Source organism: Ciona robusta, chromosome 1, assembly GCF_009617815.1.
Source record: "Ciona robusta chromosome 1, ASM961781v2".
Taxonomy (NCBI): domain Eukaryota; kingdom Metazoa; phylum Chordata; class Ascidiacea; order Phlebobranchia; family Cionidae; genus Ciona; species Ciona robusta.
In genome coordinates this window covers 4,095,579-4,115,938 of record NC_143235.1, presented here as the reverse complement: position 1 = coordinate 4,115,938, position 20,360 = coordinate 4,095,579, and the positions used below count along the sequence as shown (strand labels likewise).

At 35.3% G+C, this 20,360-nt stretch overlaps 2 protein-coding genes across 3 annotated transcripts; one reads left to right on the top strand and one right to left on the bottom strand.

Moving 5' to 3' along the window:
• Positions 1-274: 274 nt before the first annotated feature.
• On the top strand, positions 275-10,836 carry LOC149741584 (protein winged eye-like). Of its 2 annotated transcripts, none has more exons than XM_089888872.1 (16): positions 275-603; positions 787-847; positions 1,472-1,543; positions 1,835-1,967; positions 2,671-2,809; positions 3,229-3,337; positions 3,862-3,935; positions 4,536-4,579; positions 4,972-5,073; positions 6,295-6,482; positions 6,925-7,047; positions 7,649-7,700; positions 8,352-8,422; positions 8,605-8,711; positions 9,615-9,779; positions 10,226-10,836. In XM_089888872.1, exons 1-16 carry the CDS (start codon positions 388-390, stop codon positions 10,418-10,420), a joined length of 1,851 nt encoding a protein of 616 aa, XP_089744998.1. In that variant the 5' UTR covers positions 275-387; the 3' UTR covers positions 10,421-10,836. The 2 variants fall into 2 exon arrangements, with proteins under 2 accessions (XP_089744998.1, XP_089744991.1); XM_089888865.1 differs by having other exon boundaries at positions 8,349-8,422.
• A 775-nt stretch (positions 10,837-11,611) lies between these two features.
• On the bottom strand, positions 11,612-14,477 carry LOC149741583 (NXPE family member 3-like). The gene is made up of 3 exons (XM_089888879.1): positions 13,891-14,477; positions 13,281-13,550; positions 11,612-12,861 (listed from the first exon to the last, which is right to left on the bottom strand). Exons 1-3 carry the CDS (start codon positions 14,352-14,354, stop codon positions 11,844-11,846), a joined length of 1,752 nt encoding a protein of 583 aa, XP_089745005.1. The 5' UTR covers positions 14,355-14,477; the 3' UTR covers positions 11,612-11,843.
• Positions 14,478-20,360: the final 5,883 nt, after the last annotated feature.

Here is a 20,360-nt window from a genome sequence, read left to right as displayed (position 1 = left end):
TGGTCGTGAACATTTTCGACTGCCGAATTGACTTAAAACCAGACGACGATTGAAACACGGGGAAATGGGGAGTTCGTTATGTAAAGCAAAAAAAATACGATTACACGCATTATAAACTTACATGTGTGATGTGGTAGTAGTATATGAATAATAATAAATATTCATTTATCCAAACTGTATATCAAGAAGGCAGCTTTTTTATATAGAAGTGTTGTAATATATTTAAAACAGTTTATATAGTTTATATACTAGGTATTATACTCGTATTAGTCGTATACCGTAACGCTATAAACTTTTTCTGTTTTAGATGTTTTGCTTAGTATGCAGACACTATATTTACATTGTGAATGCATTGGAATTGCAAACATACACCCGTAGTATCCATAAATGTCTGGAAAAAGTACCGACCTGTTTCATAACCATCAACTAATGCACGGCGGACATAATTACGTTGGACCATCATCATGTAGCACTTCTTTAACAAACGACACTACAGAACACAAGCATAAACAACATTGTACTGGCCAATCCAACAGTAATTGCAACAAGAAAACGCACACTTTTATCGCAAAGCATACACAAGACCAAGCACACTCTCAACAGGTATATACTTACAATACGTTAGTATATGTAATATCAAACAATGAAATCTTGTATTTATTAATGAAGGAAATCAATAAAACAGAAGTTGAATACAAAACAAAAGTTAAATACAACATCTGTCATGTATTTAGCCTTTAACACAGCGGTGATGGTGGTAAAATCTCACATACTTTTACTTAATAGGTTTCATGCTCAAAGGCTAATGCAGATTCTGATAGTTCTGCCAATACAACACAATCAAATGGTAACTTTTTACTTTTCTTGTTTGATAGAACTATATTCCTTTGTTTTATTCCTAAGCCTATAGAACATTCCAGTCTGCAAAGTATGGCAGTTCCTGACGAGATCTCGCGCGTGCAAGACGGTTATTTTTCGCGTCCGCGCGTGCTATCATTAAAAATGTGCGTGCAAAGCAGGTACATTTTCAAGCCACGTTAGGAAATCTTACTTAATTTAATACGTATTTTTTTCTTTGTTTAATTAATTGGCGTGCGTAGGACAAATTGTGGCGTGCATAACCGAAAGTCTGTAAAAAAATCGCGCGTGCACCTGCCATACTCTGCAGTCTGGAGTACATTCAAGCAGTGGGTGCTTAAATAGACATGTTCCAAATTTCCAGAACTTTTTGTCCAAATTTTTTTGAAATTTAGTGGTGAAAAGATTGTTTGAGACATATTTATTGTTTTATGGTTTTTTTTTATAAAACTAGCAATTTACATTACTTAATGGGGGGATGTATTGGAAATAATGTGGGGCAATGCATATTACATAAGTCTGCATTTCATGTATGAAAGTGAGTGTTTAGGAGTTTGGGAAGAAAACAGAAGTCTTTAACAAAACTTTTTTCAAAATATAATGTTTTTATTAGAAAAGAAAAACTTAAAAAGGAAATTTTGCTACAGCAAGTACATACGGCGTGAACCTGAAGTCACATATACAGGTAGAATGAAATGATTTTTAATGTATTTTTTTTACACAACTATGAGAATAACTGTATTTCAACAATATCACCTCAATTTTGTTTAAAATTAATAAAACATGAAAGTATTCCAGTGAAAAAAATCCCCCCCAAAAAAACCCACAAAGTAACATACTTGGTAACTTGTAAGCTGGCGCGGGTTTATGAAACAGAACAATTGTGTTATAACGACTGCCGTTTTCCGGCTACGTAAGGAAAAAGTTACATTCATTCATTTGTTCATTCAAGTTAGCTCATATATTGCAATTTCAGGTATTCGTCTTGAAAAGATGGAAATAATGGAAGTACAAATGAAACGAAGATTGCTTGACTTGAAAAAGCGATATCATCAGAAACAGCTTGAGTTGTCACGTTTACAAAATAAAAGAAAGCGATCGAAATTAAGGTTTAGCATGTTTTGATACTCCATTTATTATGCTTTAAAATATCTTTATAATGCCTTCTCAGCATATAGTGTGTTTTATAATTCAAGTGTTAATATGAGATAAAAGCTTTTTGTATCTCATTATAAGCTAAGTATGGTTAAAACCGCTGCAATATTAATTACCCTTCTGTAGGTTTATAAGTTTTAACTGAAAGTTCTTTCCAGAATGTAGGGCTAAATTATTGTTCATTCTTTCTTCAAATGAATGTGCAGGAATTAAAGTGATGCCATTAAATCGTAGACCCTTGTTTTAAATCCAATTAAATAGTAAATAAAAACGGTCAAAATTATTTTTAAAATAGTCAAAAAAACTTTTATATTGTTTATATATACAGTATATATATATATATATATATATATATTATATTTAGTAACAGCAGCTGATAAAATATGTTTTATGTAAAATATATCTTTTTGAAAAACGATTAGTTGGCCATGGACTTTTTTGGTTAATATCCCAATCATGTTTTAAACAGTTAACACTGTTCTATAGGAGTCTATAGAAGATAAGATTCTTTGAGTGTTCTTTGTTTACTAGTACTACCAAATGGGACAAAAAATAGAATTAAAAGGTGTCCCATCTTTCCCTACCATATATTTATATATATATATTTATACAAAATTGAAAATTTAAAAAAATGATTTAAATTTTACATTTCTTCAGAAATAAAAACAAATCAAAACCAACAAAGTTAAAAGAGAAAGAGGTTACTATGAACGAAAGAGATAAAACCCCTGAACCTTCAACCAGTGTTATTAAGCATGAAGAAACAGCACCCCCTGTTACAACCCCTGTTATCCAGGTAAAGCATTGTGTGTTTGTGTTTGACAAAATATGTCGTAAGCTTTCAAAATTCACCTGAAATTGTGGCAAGTGGCACAAAGGTTTCGTGCAACTACTGTGGAATTTATGTGTGACGCACTTTTTCTTGGTAAATTTCCGAAATTTTTGTATGACTCAATTTTTCTTGGTAAAATTCTGTGAGTTTTTGATTTTGTTAATTGTCCTTTTGCATAAGACAACCAATATAGATATACCATAATTGCAATTTTCTTTTTCTTTATGATTACATTGTGGACTGTGGAGTAATTCTCTCCAATGTCTAAGCCATCAGGTTTCCAATCATTTATTATTGATATTGATATATATTACAAATTACAATCAATTAGTCTTTGTTATATATTAAAAACTTTAAATTAAATTTACTGTTTTTACCTGTAGGAAGGACGCCCTAAAGTTTCAAACCAGTTTTCCCCGGTTGTACCAGCTGTAACCAGTTCAAACCAGTCACAACCAGTTGTATGCCACACTGAAGTTGAAAGTAGTGTTGGTGGGTTGAAGTTTTGTATTAAATTCAAGCACACCGTGTCTAATTTAATTAAATACTTAGCTATATAATATCCACTATACCCATTCCCATGTCCACAGTCAAGCTGATAAAGTTATTTCTTGAGTATGTTGAAAAGCAGACATGACTTTTTTGTAGTTTTGCCATTGAAATTTAAGTTACCATATATGTAACTTTGTGGGTGGTTATTTTTTGTTGGATTTTTTTGGTAATTTATTTCGTGTGGTAATTTTTTACCAGCTTATCAATGATTACTGCTCCCATCCCCACTGCCATACCATGACTCCAAAGGTCATATAATATATCTTAATCAATGAATGCTGCCTGTTAGGGTAGTGGGCAAGAGGTGTTTTAAAATTGCAAAATGTCTAGCAACAACTGAAAACGGTACAGTTTATGTACTTTCTATGCGGGTAAGTTTCTAAAGCATGAGACGCGCTATGGGACCTTGGATTTAAGCCGGAAATGTTTTTGGTTTTTTTAAGGAAACTTAATTTTTATTACAGATGACTCACAAGCTCTTGGGAGTAAAAAGCGAAAACCTACCAAACCAAAGAAAATGAATATTGACAAGAAATCTGTAAGTAGGATGTTAAAAAGTTTTATTAACATATTTCAATCTACATTGATGTTTTATATTTCAAAATATATTAATTGACACCTTGTGCCAGCTTACGAGTTATCATGTGTGTAACTTTGTGGGTGATTACTGTTTATTTCCACTATACCCATATATAATATCCACTATACCCATTCCCATGTCCACAGTCAAGCTGACAAAGTTATTTCTTTAGTATGTTGATAAGCAGACATGACTTTTTTGTCGTTTTGCCATTGAAATTTAAGTTACCATATATGTAACTTTGTGGGTGGTTATTTTTTGTTTATTTCCATTTTTTTCTGTGTGTGGCTGACAACTTAGACAACCCATAAGAAACAACTGGGTTGGAGCAATTGCTGTTAAGTGTCTTGCCCAAGGACACATATGCTCACAATAGTAGCAGCATTGAGCTGTGAACCCAAAACCTTTAGGTTAAAGGCAGACACACTAACTACTGTGCTATGGCGCTGGTTTATATTCTGTAACTTCTACATAAGTTCTGTTATAAACTTATAACCTGCCTATGGGATAAAAAATAAGAATTTATAATATTATATAAAACTTTGTTGCTTTATTTAGATAACTGCAAGCTCTCCCAAGACCCCCAATGTTCCACAGTTAAGGTATGTTATCATATTTGTAAAAAAAAAACGGATGATACAATATTATAGAACACTAAAGAACCATTTCTTATAAACAATGTATATTCTATGATAAGATGATAATTGGATCGTGTATTGATTGTTGCAGTATTTTTTACCATTTTGGAATCTATTTTTTAAGATATCAAGTTATTAACAAAACTAACATACCTTTTTCTGCAAAATCAAAAATCACTAAAAAATCATAGATAGTCGTTATAACTTGGGTGTTCTGTTTCATACACCTCGTGCCAGCTTACGAGTTACCATGTATGTTACTTTGTGGGTGATTATATTTTGTTGGATTTTTTTCTTTTGTTTTAAGTATGGCTGTTAATTTGGACAACCCATTCAATTTTAGTTTTTATATTTAGGTTGAGTGTTGAAGATTTGGTTGATGGCTTTCGAATCCTCATGCCGCAGGATGATAGTCTTCTTCAAGCTGGTTCTATCAAACTTATTAGCCCTCCTGACCTGTAAGATATTCTTCTTATTTTTATTTTTGAATTCTTTATGGGTGAGGTACTTGTCAGGAGATATTTTTCTGGTTTTAAATTATTTTTTTGCTAATTTGTAGATAGTTTGTTGTATGTGTTATTGCTGGCAGGTGTATTATAAGTATGAAAAAGATCTTCCAAAAACCTTACAGATGTCTCTCTTTATACCAGCGGTTCCCAACCTTTTTGGTGCCGTGACCCTTTTATAACATTTGCCAAGTTGCGGTGACCCCAAGGATAAAATTAGTTGGGTCGCTTTTGAAAGTTATGTAGGCTAGGCTAGCTATCGTAGGCTACCTATGGTTGATGCCGGGAATGCAATAAAATCGCGACCTCAAGTCCAACTTTTGCTTAAATGCATTTCAGCAATCAGCAATTAAATTTTTATTTTCATGGTAAAGGCCTTTGTGACGTAATGAATTACCTGAAATCAAACGAGTAAATCCTGTAATTTTTCATGGCCGCTAAACTGCCGTTAAAATCTTACTTTCCGAGCATATTTGCCATTATTAAACGAAAATCCTGTAATGAGGCCCAGGGTGTTCTGGTTTGTCTAGTACTCTAGTAAAATCGCGATGCGCTCTGTGGTGAGCTGCCCATTGTTAAGAGTTAACTTTCTAAATTTCTAAACTAATGAAATTCTAAACTTCTCAGAAGGCCTCAGGTGACCCCAGGCAAATTGTCAGGCGACCCCATTTGGGGTCGCGACCCACAGGTTGGGAACCGCTGCTTTATACTAAACAAATGGTCTATAAGGTCACAAAACAATCAGTAACCAGAATATCCATTTAAATGTGTTAGTTGTTTAAGTGATTTATTCTATATGGGTGAGGTGCTACAGCGGGACACGCCATGGGATCCAACAATTCAGGCCAGGGTTAGATGTTACTCCAACTCACAGGGACTACCGCATGTACCTTGTTGACTGTTGATGCTTAAAGTAGGCAACAGTCACCCCCTTTTCACATATTGTTTATATTCATGGCAAGCCTAATGCTTCCATTTCTTGCAAAACTAAGTAACTTTTGTACTACATTTTAACTTTTATGAGATTTTGAGTGAATTTTGATGCATAAAACTGTCTATCTTTTTTAACACCCCAAACTGCCAAGTCCTACCCCCAAACAACACAAGAAAAGTCTTGCCCTCCAAACCACAAACTAATTCACAAAAACATAAACACAAATATCTATTTTTCAGATATGGAGTTTTACTTGATGGCGATCGCAACAGAAACCGCCCCATAGTTTTATGCCAAGAGGAAATCCTTCAAAAATGCATTGTCAATAAGTCAGTTCACGATGAGCATGAGGTACCACCTGGCACACGGGTAGCAGCTTATTGGACGGTAAAAATGCACTCACTGTATGCTGGTTCCGTCACCTCAGGTAATGCAATGTGTCCCTTTTTATAGTGTGGATTCTAGTGGTTTTAGTATAGGAAATATGTTGAATTTAAAATGTTTATAAAAACGGCAAACTTACCATATGAGAAAAAATTTCTCTTTATTAAGATTTAAAGTGTCTATAACAGCAGTTCCCAAACTAGGGTCCCTACAGCAGCTTTAGAGAGTCTGCAATGTACTGCAATAATTGTGATTCTATAAGATTTTTCCTTTTATTTGTGTGGTTTTTGCATTTTTTTATTAGCATTCTTATTTTTATAGGGTGGCGCTATATCAGAATAATTGCAAATGATCCAAAATTTTTTTTAAAAAAGTTTGGGAATGGCTGGTCTACAAAAATGGCAATAACATATGTGCTGACTGCAGACATTGACCTTAGTTTTAAAAAAAAAAGCTATTTTTTAAAGTTTTACCCTTATTTTAAGGCAAGCATGAACGCGGAGAAGTTTATATTGATTTTGATGACGGCGACCTAAGTAAGATTCCAATCGAACAAATTCGTTTGTTACCACCTGACTACACAATGCCAGAATCTAATGGTCAAGAAGGTAGGAGCTCCGTCTTTTAGCAGCGACGTGTGGGGCTGCAAAAACGCAGCCTGAAAAAAAATTATGTCGGTTTAAAAAAACAATTTTTTTTTTTTTTTTTTTAATTTTTGATTAAAAAAATGGGGCTGTCGCCGCCTGGCTGCACCACTGTGTAAAGGTGTATTACTTTGTATAGCATTGAGCAATGTTGTTGGATCGCCAGACTTTATCCGAGAGTTTACAGGTTTAAGGCTCGATGGTGCTACCATGGGGGTGTATGTGTCCATGGAAAGTTATTTTACAGCAATTTCTACCCAGCGGTCCCTTTTAGGTTGTCTAAATTGCAAAAAAGTCAAGTTATGGGGCAAAATATTATAGCATTGGTCAACTACAGTCTTTTAACAGAACATTCTAATTATTTTTAGTAGAATTTTTGATACGTTTTTGTAAAATTATGGATCCAAAATGCTAAATATTGTCAAGTGTTCTGTTTATGCTTCTCGTGAATGCATAAATGCAATTACCTCGTCTTAATATTGATTGTTATATAATACTGTCATATTGAACATAGGTTTACAATTTACATTAAAGGTGTTTTGATTATATATTTGTTTTTTTGCAGAACCAGCGACTTCCACTGTAGCTCTTAAACCAAGCACACACAGGACAAGAAAGTAAGTTTAATATTCCAAAATCAAACAGTTATTATTCTGTTTTAAATTGCTTATTTAAATCTGTAACTTGTATTTTCCGGCACCATAGTACGATGGTTAGCACGCCTGCTTCTAAACTGGGAGTTATAGGTTCAAAACTCGTCACCGCTACCGTTGTGTCTAAACTAGAAGTTATGGGTTCAACCCTCAACACTGCCACCAATCGCTTCTTTTTCTAATTAAATGAAAACATACCATGTTTTGACTGTCATTTTGTCGCTATATCCTGTCTTTTTATTTTAACTATTTTTCAATCTTCGCTACCAGAATCCAAGAAACAGTTAAATACAGGTGTTAGCACACGAGTCTGACATAGAGGGGTATGGGTTCAAGGCTTAACGCTACTACCAACCGCTAGTTTTCTCAATTAAATGAAAATATGTTTTAAACATGTTTTGACTGTCATTTTCTCGCTATATCCTGTCTTTTCATTTTAACTATTTTTTAATCTTCACTACCGTAATCACAGAAAAACCTAAATTTAATATTAATATTATACAAGAAGAGCTTCTGAACAGGCGTGTCACAGACCTGGGCTAAACACCAGGCTTGCACATTACCCTAATGTAAAACTACATTTAAATGTGCTTATGTATGTTGCCATTTTAGCAGATCCAACTCTCATACCTCAAGCAGTAATTCTCGTTCGAATGGTGCATCACATACCCCAAGCAATTTTGTTGGTAAGAAAACGCTTTTTATTACTTTAGGTATTGTAGGCGTATGTGTTCTTGCGCAACTTTTTTATAAACATATAATTACTTTTAGAACAAGTTTCTGATAAGATTTTACGTAATCGAATTTGACATCCCATTTTAAGCATTATATAATGTTTCTATAGGGTCCTAATATACTATTTCTATAGAGTCCTCGTATTGGAGATGGCTTGGGCCGTGCTTAAACCTCGAACAGAAACTTGCAACAAAAAAAGTTTTTTATCAAGCTATTGTTCGCGACAATGATGTGATATCGGTATGTAGTCTACTGTGGATCCATTTATATTTCTTGTCTATAACATGAGCATGAATGTAAGCATGAGCATGAATGAGCTAATTCTAGGTTTAAATGACTTTTTGTTCATTGTTAACGCTGCTACTATTATGGGCATAAGAGTACTTGGGCTAGACTCTTGAATGTAACTTGCTTTATCTCGGCGTGGTCGGAAAACGATAGTCGTTATAACACGGATGTTTAGTTTTATGCACGTGTTGTGTTTCATACCCCCCACGCCAGCTTGCGAGTTACCAAGTATGTTACTGTGTGGGTGATTGTTGTTTTTCTTTTTTCATTATTTATGGCTGATAATTTGGACAACCCATTAGTGACCACTGGGTTGGAGCAATTGCCATTAAGTGTCTTGCCCAAAGTCACATACGCCCACAATGATTTTCAAATGTTAAAGTACCATGCGACATAAATTTTTAACAATTTTAATATTTATATTTAATGTAGAATTATTCTACCTTAAAAAATTTTATTGTGTAATTCTTAAACCCTAAATTTACAGTCTAGTGATAGTCTAAATATTTTGAATTGTTGAACCTTAAAAAAATATAATCGTTCAGTTTACAGTGTGGTGATCGTGCAATCTTTAAAATTATTTAACCTAAAAAATTGTGTTTATTGTGTAAAATTTTTAGGCCTTTTAATTTACAGTATGGTAATTGCGCAATCTTTAGAACTATTTAATCTTAAAAAATTATATTACCGTTCAATTTACAGTGCAGTAGTTGTGCAATCTTCAAAATTAATTAACCTTAAAAAAATGTTTATTGTAAAATTATTGGGCCTTAAATAATTAGTGTGGTGATAGTACATATATTTAGATATTTAGAATTGTTCAACTTTAAAAAAATATAACCGTTCAACTTACAGTGTGGTGATTGTGCAATCTTTTTATCTCATGGTCGACCAAACTTACCCTACATTGGTTTAATTGAATCCATGTGGGAATCGTGGGCAAGCACCATGGTAGTACGTGTACGCTGGTTTTATCATCCAGAAGAAATGCATAAGGGGAGGAAAAAACATTTAGGAAAAGTAAGTGGCAATTTTAGTAACATTATTGTTTGTGTATTCTATTAGAATATCTGCAATAATATATTTATATAGTAGGGTGGGGGAAATGTGACACCTTTTTATTCTTTTTGCTTGTCTGGTTTTGGTTGTAAACAAAGAACATTCAAAGAAATATAAAACCTTATCCTCACGACTTCTATAGACCGTTGTTAATTGTTTAAAACACGATCAAGATATTTGGATATTGCTAAAGGTGCCCCTTGTTTATTTTCGGGGACTGTATATTTTTGTTTTGCATTTTGTGTCTTTTTATCTTTACTACTGTTTAGTGTTTAGACTGGACCAACTAACAGACCATTTACATAAAATTAGCTACAAAAAAAGTAGATAAAGCTTATTTCATATTAATTGTCATGTTTTTGTACAAAAAAAAAAACAATTAAAGTGCCATTCCTTTTTTTTCATAGAATGCTTTGTTCAAATCAACGCACATCGACGAAAACGATGTTCAAACCATTTCCCGCATCTGTCAAGTTCTTACGTATGAAGAATTCCGACAGCGAAAATCTCCCTGTGGCAAGCATGTCTACTACTGCGCTGGGATTTATGACCCTTCTACTTGCCAAATCATAAAACAGTTTAATGACACGCATCCTACCTGACAACTGGACTTTTTCACAGTTGTTCATTTTAATTTTCTATTTTAAATCATCTTTTTATTCTTTATATATTACGTGCTCCGCAAATCAGTGGTTCTCTTTTTCTGTCATTTTCCATATTTTATGAAATTTCGTTTCGCAAATCACCAGTTATTTGGGTAAGTTTGAAAAGCTGCAATAGTTTCTGTTACAGATTTGTGACTGCTACACTTGATAAAAATATGAACTTATGTCTATGCAAGTTGCTTGAAGTGTGTACTGCCTGCATGCGCTTATAGTGGAGAGCTGGAAAGGAAAATGTTGTTTAACTGTACTTTCCATGGCTGTTCAGTATTATGCTGGTTTCTGTCCAGCTGTTTTATTGTTTTTTTTTATTCCAATACACTTTTAATTGGTACAAATACATGACTTCAACTTCGGTAGCGTTTCTGTATTTGGTACTAGTGAAGAATCCTCCGGTACAGCAGAATAGGCTGGTGGAAAGTGTTAGGGGTTAATGGTTAGGGGGTTAATGGTTAGGGGGTTGATGGTTATAGGGGTTAATAGTTTTATGGGTTAGTGGTTAGCAAATAAGGTGTGGGAGGTTCTTCACTAGCACCCTGTGTTTTTAGAAACGAATGTGGGAATTTGTTGGTAAATTCTAAATTAGTCACACAGAAGCCTATGTGACCACATTTTTCTAGTGTTACAGGTTAGGTGCTGAGAAATGTTGTCATATACTAGTTCCCAATAAGTACCTTTTACGCATATATATAGCAACGAAGGTTACACGGTTTGCGAAGAAGTTTTAAAACGATATACAGTAGGGTGGGGAAAGACGGGACACCTTTAGCCCATGATATCTAAATATCCTGATCGTTTTTTAAACAATTCACAACGGTCTATGGGAGTCGTGAGGATACGGTTTTATAGTTCTTTGAATGTTCTTTGTTTACTACAAAATGGGACGAGAAAATGGAATGAAAGGATGTCCCATCTTCCCCCACCCTACTATATATCAGAAATATTCAAGCAATATTAACTTTTAAGTTTATTCAAGTCGTTCACAAAACTTCAGTTTGGTTTGTGAAGTCGTATTTAAAAGTGTCAATTTATAGAATGTCACCCAATTACGGACAGTTTTAAAGTGGATTTTACTAGTTTTATTGATAAATTGGAAATTCTTTGGTTAAATTACGTATAAATTGCACTCGGGCGCATGCAATACTATATAAATTACCCAACATACTTTTACGAAACTGGTATTTTAAATTGATGTAATATTCATGTGACTTGAAGTCTAATGATGTATCTGCATAAGCGACACATCTTGCGTGTTTTTTGAGTCCGGTGTTCTTTATAAAATAGGCTTTTTCTGATGTGTTAAGAGAGCGGTACGAACTTGCTAAAGTTTTCCATAATTTCCGTTGTACTGACATTTCTAGCTTTAACACATGTAGGATAAAAACGCAGCAATATGCTGGGGAATTACGCTTTCTTTTGGGTGTATGTTAAAATAATTGGGATAAACTGTTGTCATTTGCCAAGTGTCGATAAAACCAACGCCAGAGACTGTTTGAAACGTCTTGCGAAGTATTTTACACAGTCTGAAGCTATACCACTCGGTCGGGACAAATTTTGCGCTGTTTCGGTGGCGAATGCAACCTCGAATAAAAACCCGTACACCAGGCGAACGAAGCTGCAACTGCACAACCGATCGTTTTACAGCTTCTACCCTTTGGATGTAGAATATCGGGTCCATCAATTGGAAATGAAGAGCAATGTTAATAACTACGACTACATTACGCCCATCTTCTGTTGGGATTTCGTTTAGAGTGTCCACTATAAACGGATGCGATTCTGGCGGCCCAGGGTTGTACCGGGGCATACCGTGAGATCTATAATACAAGGTTATGTTGTAGTCTGTTTGGTAACCAACGCGAGGTGCTTGCAAAATTTTATGTCCAGGCTTCGCTTTCATTTTAGTTGGGTGGTCCTGAAATTTGAGAAGTTTTACCAACGCTATATACCACTGGCGCATCGTGGAGTCACCGATGAAATAAACAACTGTATCTCGCAAACATTCCTCGAATTTGAAACCTTTTGAGCGCGGTTTACATTGAAGAGATTGCCATTTGTAGTTCAAGTAAAACCCGGAATGTTTTTCAGCACGAAATTCGAACGAATCTTCGGACATTCCGGATGTACTTTTACAAATCGGCAAGGAGTTTATTAAATCTTTGGTGAAATTTGAGTTCTTTACCATAATCGAACCACCTTGAAAGTTTAAGGGCATTTTCCATGTTTTTCCTTCAAAAAAAAGTGGAGTAGTTCCAACGTACGAAACTCTCGAGAACTGCTTTGCCTGCGTGTAATTAACGTGACCGGGACAATCCCCGTTTGCAGTTGACAAACAAAACCACGAACCTCCTTTTTCTGGTTGTGAGAAATCACACAAAGGGCGACTGAAAATAAAACAAGCAAACATTTGCCAAGAAGTAAGAATTACATTATATTATTTCTAATCTGTGACGCAATCAGACAAATTGCGATTGAAAAAAAATAAAGACTGTTATCCGCAATTGCTCCAACCCAGCCTTCATTAGTTGTCTAATTGTTAGCACTAAATTGAAAACATAAAAAAAAACACAATAAGTGCACAATAATACCCAATAAAGTTACTTGTAAGCGGGCACGAAGTGCGTGAAACTTTTATGTTGTTATATGTTATAATCTATAGAGAATGTTTTTGACCCACCACACAAGGAAAAACAAGCTCTATATTCATTCATTTATAGCAACGATGTTTCTTTTTTATTTACCTCTTGCCCGCTAACAAGTTGTCAAAATGTCTCCCCATTTAAGAACTTGCGATAAACCTTACCTAGGCTGAGGTTGCATATCAACATGGCAGTAAACTTCTTCTCCAGTGGGGTACGTCGATACAAATTTAACTCCATTATCCTCCCCCGCCGCACTATAGTAAACAAGGGCCACGACAGCTTCACTTGGATGGACCAGATCAACAAATAGAGTTGAATTACCAGGCCAGAGTAACGGAGCAGAAATTGTGTAAGAACCATTGGCGTGGTCAACTATGTTACACCCGATTCCGCTACCGAGCTCGTCGCCATTTTTATTCGTATTCATCAATCTAAGAGTGAGGTGAATGAAAATATAAATAATCGAGGTAAATGAAAATATAAATGAATGACGTAAATAAAAATATTAACAAATGAGGTAAATAAAAGTATAAGTTAATGAGGTAAATGAAAATATAAATGAATGAGGTAAATGAAAATATAAACTCATAAGGTGAATGAAAATATAAATAAATGAGGTGAATAAAAATATAAATGAATGAGGTGAATGAAAATATAAATAAATGAGGTAAATAAAAATATAAATGAATGAGGTAAATGAAAATATAAATAAAAAAGGTTGAGAAATTTTCAATAAAATTTTAGCAGTTACATTTAGCCACAAAGACTAACCTGGCATAAAAATAATCACCGCCGTGTATCTTTCTCCTTCCTAGCCCGTCGTATGCTTCTACCTCGGCAAGTAATGTATCTCCTACTCTATATCCACCAGTTTTGAATTGCTTTTGCTTTATCACCAAACGAGTGTGCTTTCCAGAAGTTACTTTCCGAATTGGAACGGGCCACGCTATTTTACCTTCCTCAATTAAACTTAATAGTTGACCCACTTCATTATAAAATGGCCGCCAAACTTTTGAACCGAACTGAAGTTTTGTTAAAGACTTTGTTAAACTTGTAAAGTTGATATCGCTTGAATGATGTTTCTTATATATCTCGGTTGAACTTATACCAATCTCTTTGCAAGTTGGAGCCTTCGATGGGTAAGAAGATTTCAATACATTTAGATACACCAGGATATCAATGCAAACCACAATAATACATAAGCCTATTATGATATTGTTGAGCGATACCCTCATGTTCCACGGAAAACTTCCTAAATATGAATTCAACTAAAGAAAGACGTGCAGAGCCGGATTGCGTATAAGAATTCGAACAATTCTGAACATAATATGACAAAATAATAATATGACCACTGAATTATAATTACCGCAATTGCAATTTCGAACGATATATTAATTGTCTTCCTGTCATGATTGTAAAGCGTCGGACTCTGTACTGTCGAAGGTCGTGTATCTTTACATTATATTCCTGTATTTACCAGGCATATTTATATAAATACGATAACGGATCGACAAAAGAACCGAAATACTTGAAGTAAAAAAAGCATTTAAAGAATTATTGAACCGTATTCGCTCGAAAACTTGTGATGTGAGATGGGCCATTTTCCGTTAAAGCGAGAAAAATTTTATAATCTGTCAATTAAAATTAACAGATTTGAACACGAAGCAATAAAGGAAGCCAAAATAAAAGCTGCAGAAACGTTTTTTCGTGAAAAGGCCAGCTTCCCTTCCCTCCTCAATCTATAGTGAAGAAGATGTTGCAGCGAGAGATGAGACAAATGGCCTTTTACAATCATGTTATAGGAGCAACAAACTTCTTATATAAAGCATAGATTCTGTTTAATACGAATCACCAGTCTTCTACAGGACACAAAGTAAACGTAAGTAACTTGTACAAAAGTGTTATTGTTTTACTTTACTTATACGTGTTTTTGTTGCAGATGAACAAGTCAGCTCTTATCCGTTTGCTCGTAGTCGGACTCCTTGTTCTCACTGACACCGCCGTTGTCGGTCGTCGTCGCAGATAGGTATGAACCCAAAAGCCAGTAAATGGTAAGCCGTTACGTATATGCATCAGTATTATTGTGCGCTTACAGAATTTACAATGTTAACTGTAGCGTAATAGGTGGAATAGAAATCTGAGTTATATTGTATATATAGTAGAGGGGGGAAAGATGGGACACATTTCTTTCTTATTTTCTCTGTTAAAGTGATAGACGTCCATTTCACACTTCTAGTGCGGTAGGGTAAGATGGATACTATTAGCACCTGTTCATATTTTCCAACCGAATTTTTAAATAATTAACAAAGCCCTTAAGGGTCGTGAGAATACGATTATAAAATTTCTTAAATACTCTTTGTATTTAAGATTGACTACCAAATGGACGATAAAACTGCGAACGCCAACAGTAACCACCCCGACCTATACTATATATGCGACTCGTAGCACGATAATTTACATTTATGCGTAATTTCATTTTTTTCCAATTTTAGGTGCAATTTCAGGCGAGAATAACACCATAAAGCGTTCAATTAAAGCTGGTATGCAAATGATATACATATCCAGTGTAGTTAACAACCCTCATATTTATGCTATGGAATTAACAACCCTCACAACAACCCTGTTATCAACCCTCATATTTATGCTATGTAGTTAACAACCCTCACATTTATGGTATGGAATTTATGCTATGTTTTGTATTATATTGCATATATACCACCATCCGTAACCTATATATGGTTTATATAAAACAATCCGTACGAAAGAAATATTGTCGTTTATTGCATTTTGGTTGTTTTCCGTAAGCATTTGTAAATACTCGAGTCAGTAAATTAGTGTTACTCATATAGATATCAAAATAATGTATATGATATTTATGGTGTTTCCCCGATCACATAAGACTTCTCACCAAGCAATCTGACAATATAGACCGTTAAAGAATTCGATCTTTGTAGACGAACGTCGTTTAAAAAATGGTGGCCTATTAATTAACGTATCATGATTAGACCAGTTCGATAGTAAATAACCTGATAATTGAATCGACTGTATTTAGTCAATTAAACAATCCAACATTGCCATCTTAATTTTTTTATACTCCTACTGCCCACGTGCGGTACGATTCAAAACGATTCAAGCAGTTCAGGTTTCGTTTAAAGTAAGAACAACAGCTTAAATAATTGGTTATTTATTTGTTAGTGCTGAAAGTGACAAGAATTCAACAATGAAATTGACAATAAATTGAACCTCCCAAGTAATTAGGTATAGCGTTTGTCTATAGGTTCAATTAAAGCGACTTTCTGCAAAATAGAACAGGATTAAAATACCTTCATAATTTATGTGGCTGGCGTTGGTGGAAAGCCACTACGGCACGACAAGCCCCCAGCCAATGGTAGTGGGTTTCTACTTAGGTGAGAAACCCTTGCGGGATGTTACTGTCCACGCAGGTTAAAGAAACCCCCATAGACAAAAATGATACAACGAAGGCACATACATATGTGCACAACAACGATGACAAAAAGACAAAAATATTACAACGATGTGCAAATACGAAAAGTGCAACACAGCATGCAATAAACACAACAGCTCAATTATAACCAAAATTGGACGACTCTAAAAAGTAACTAAAGCGGACATAATCATTGAAATATCTTCAAAGAAAAAAAGGTTCAAATCCTGAAAGATAATCATCTGCAGTGTACACCATATTGTATGTCCGACCGCAAGGAATCGAAGCCAATAACGGCTCCGCATGTCCCAATCAAAAGGTAAGCCGCCATGTCGGTACCGCGATACTCTCGTCGTATCTTCACACAATATAATAGCGTCCGGATGTTACGCACCGCATCGACCATTACGAAACTGCATCAGGTTGTTACGAACCGCAGACAGTGACCTAATTATTCGAGCGTAGCATCACTTTGGTAGTGACCTAAATATCTAGCGTAGCATCACCAGCGGCGACGTCCACGCAACAACCTAACCGTGACGTAACTCAATCAAAACTGACGTAACCGGACCGAACGCAGGGCCATGACAATGCTCTGACCCATCGTATCGACGTCGTAACGTAATTGTGACGTGGCCATCGTCCCAATCACGCTACATGACGTTTTAAGATAAAAATAGTCTGGTTTAAATAATATTAGAAGGGTTTCTATTTGACGTTTTACATTAAAATAGTCTTGTTGTAAAAGTATTAAACGGGTTTTTATTTATTTTATGCGCATATATTATAATGCGTGTTAATATTACTCGAGTATTTGTGTACCAACACAGCGTTCTCACCAAGCGATAAAAACAGTACAGAATCATTAAGGGATTCGATCTTTGTAGACGAAGTACACAATAGAGTGTACAACAACAAAATCTGATCCAGCAAGATGTTCGCCATAGTTCCTTTGCATATATTTCAGTGACATGCAAAATGCACTATAGTAGTGACTGACAAAAAAAGCTGGCAACATTAGGTCCAGCAGATAAGGGACCTCAATAGAAGGCAACACTGTAAGAGTGCACCAGTTAACACTCTCACACATACAAACACACAAATGATATACTTCAAACCCCAAACCATTTATCCTTATGGAGTCTTCGTCTTTGTTCTTCGTCTGCAAAATAAAGATAATAGTTACGTCACACGATATTTTTAAACAAGTGGCTAAAGACTACATTTGATTGAAACCATGCTTAATTCTAGTATTTGGCCATTGTTATGGGTATTAGGTTTCTGAAGACTCGTTATTTGTACCAAATTTAAAAACACTTTGTTGTTACTACTGAAGTGGCGCAACGTGCACTTCGTAACTTAGTTTATTAGCATGTCTGCCGAGACAACAACGAGGGAAGAATACCCGGATGTCTGAGAATCCCCAGTACTATTAACTCCAGCCATTCGGGGAATTACTACAATACGTTATGTTGTTGTTACGTTATATTGTGTAGTGATAATAGTAATAGAAACATAAGTTACCTTGCGCTTTCCTTCTGCAGCTTTATTTGCCGACTTTTCTGTAACAATGTAATCGTTAAATGTAGCTTTGTATATAGTAGGGTGGGGGAAGATGGGACAACTTTTTATTCTATTTTCTCTTCCCATTTGGTAGAAAACAAAGAACATTCAAGGAACTATAAAACCATATTCTTACGGCGACTCCCATAGACCATTGTTAATTGTTTAAAACACGATCAAGATATTTGGATATTATTTGCTAAAAGTGTCCCATCTTACCCCGCGGTCTTATATTATTCTGTCATAATTACCTTCGTTCTTGCTTTCGCTCGTGAAGATCCGGTTGTTCCTCTGTGACGTCACATACTATATTCTAAAAAATACCAATCTCCCTAATCTGCATTTTATAACAATAAAGATTGTGACGTAACAATAACTTACGAAGTGGGTTCTTCTGTTGCGTCATCACCACTTCGTGACGTCACATAATCGATGTATCTAGAAAAGAGCTTATGTACGTAAAAATGCCAATTCTGATTATACTTTACCAATTCTTTGAACTTCTTGCTTCACGCTCATGGCGCAAATAATATAATGTAAAAGTAGTATGCCTTGGGTCGACGCTGAACGCGCATGGGGCCCCATGATAAAACCGCAGCGAAGCGCACGAGGAGAAGAAACCGCATTATTGTGACGTCATACACTACCGCGCATGTGGCGCTATAACATATTCCAAGCTGGTGCGTGCGAAAATTCTATAAATATGTTTTTATGACGAATATTAATATTTATAATTAATATTTTTTTGAATTTTTGATTTTAGAATCGGTACCGCTGGGGTCTAATTAGTACAGTGTCCAAATTTTAGGTTGGTGGCACCAGTAGAAGGTATCAAAAATGGCCGCTATAATATCTGTATTCTAGGATCACCTTGGTCCACGATAGCGTCGTATTTCTCCACAGTGCAGAAGCACTAATAACAATCGCTAACCAAGCGTGACCGATATCTGACGAAGCGTAACGCGGTGAACCACAGAAATAAAAAATTTTTTTTTTTATTTCTTTTTTATTTCTGTGCGGTGAACAGATTGCATCGTTAGAAAAAGGCGAGAGTCCGTACGTGTATGTGTACCGTTGGTTATAGCCACGTACTAGCCATAAGCTGAAGCAATTAAGTAGATTTTATGTGCAGTATTAGTGATGTACCAATTAGTTTACATTTTTTTATAAAAGTGATTATTGTGATGCTATTTACTGTGATTAAGTTAAAGAACAGTGCTTGTTTGGACATTGTGTAATCACCATTGTGGATTTCATTCCACCTGATCGCCTAACAAGTTGGTGTGTCTATTATTATTCATTGGTTACCTCAAACGTGTTAATTAAGCTTAATTTGGTGCTAATGTTATTTTCCTATGTGAACTGTTTTTACACCGTACTACCTTATTAGTTTCACATCATCAGAATTCCTAAATAAAGCGAATTTAATAGAATGATATACCAATGTTTACATACTTTCACTTGTGGCAGCACTAGCAGAGTAGCAGGCAACTGAAGTTTGTGGTTACCTACATTTGTTAATGCTGTTACTTAGGTTGTTAACGTAGTTTACGCGAAGACTGATATGCACCGTTATTTATTGTTGCCTTGTACATTGTAAGTCATATTGTGTTCTGTTTTTTCTTTTCTTATCATCGAACCTGTCACGTTGATGCGTCGCGATACATCGAAACAAACATAAATTATCGGTATATCGTTTTCCTTTGGAATTGTGCGTGAACGATACCAAACTTCGCAAAGATAAAAGATCCTCAAGAATTCCGGCTGCGTTACCGATTAAAAACTTTGTTTTCGTAATGATAAACAAAACATTCGGTATCATAATTAACCGCCATAATGTATCAGGTCGATCAACGGTTGGATTTCGTGTTCCTTCTAGAAGTCCTAAGTCGTAAACTATATCCAGAAACAGATTCAAATCCTCTATTGAACGAATGGTCATAGCGTGTGGCATAATCGAAGTTCTTTGCGTCAACACTAGGGCTTCGCCACAGTTAATACAGGCACTCGACGCTTCGCGTCAAACAGTTAATACAGGGGCTTCGCCCCAAAAACAGTTACGCACAAAACAGTTAGGGGCTTACGCCCCAAAACAGTACGGGCTTGTACTGTTTAATTGCGTCCGATCGACGCCGGATCAAATTACCACGCTCAGCACTGCGCGCTGTGACGTCACGCGAAATCGATAGTAACCGCGCCGCTACTGGCAAACTTTTCTATTTTGTGGGGGCCA

Bases quoted from the DNA above. Each gene is read 5' to 3' on its own strand.
- LOC149741583 (XM_089888879.1), bottom strand. From the start codon at position 14,354: ATGAGGGTATCGCTCAACAATATCATAATAGGCTTATGTATTATTGTG. The intron at 13,551-13,890 runs GTTAGTCTTTGT...CCTCACTCTTAG, and splicing joins GGTGATTATTTTTATGCCAG to ATTGATGAATACGAATAAAA. The intron at 12,862-13,280 runs GTAAGGTTTATC...TTTTATTTTCAG, and splicing joins GATATGCAACCTCAGCCTAG to TCGCCCTTTGTGTGATTTCT.
- LOC149741584 (XM_089888865.1), top strand. From the start codon at position 388: ATGTCTGGAAAAAGTACCGACCTGTTTCATAACCATCAACTAATGCAC. The intron at 1,968-2,670 runs GTTTAGCATGTT...ACATTTCTTCAG, and splicing joins AGAAAGCGATCGAAATTAAG to AAATAAAAACAAATCAAAAC. The intron at 9,780-10,225 runs GTAAGTGGCAAT...TTTTTTTCATAG, and splicing joins GGAAAAAACATTTAGGAAAA to AATGCTTTGTTCAAATCAAC.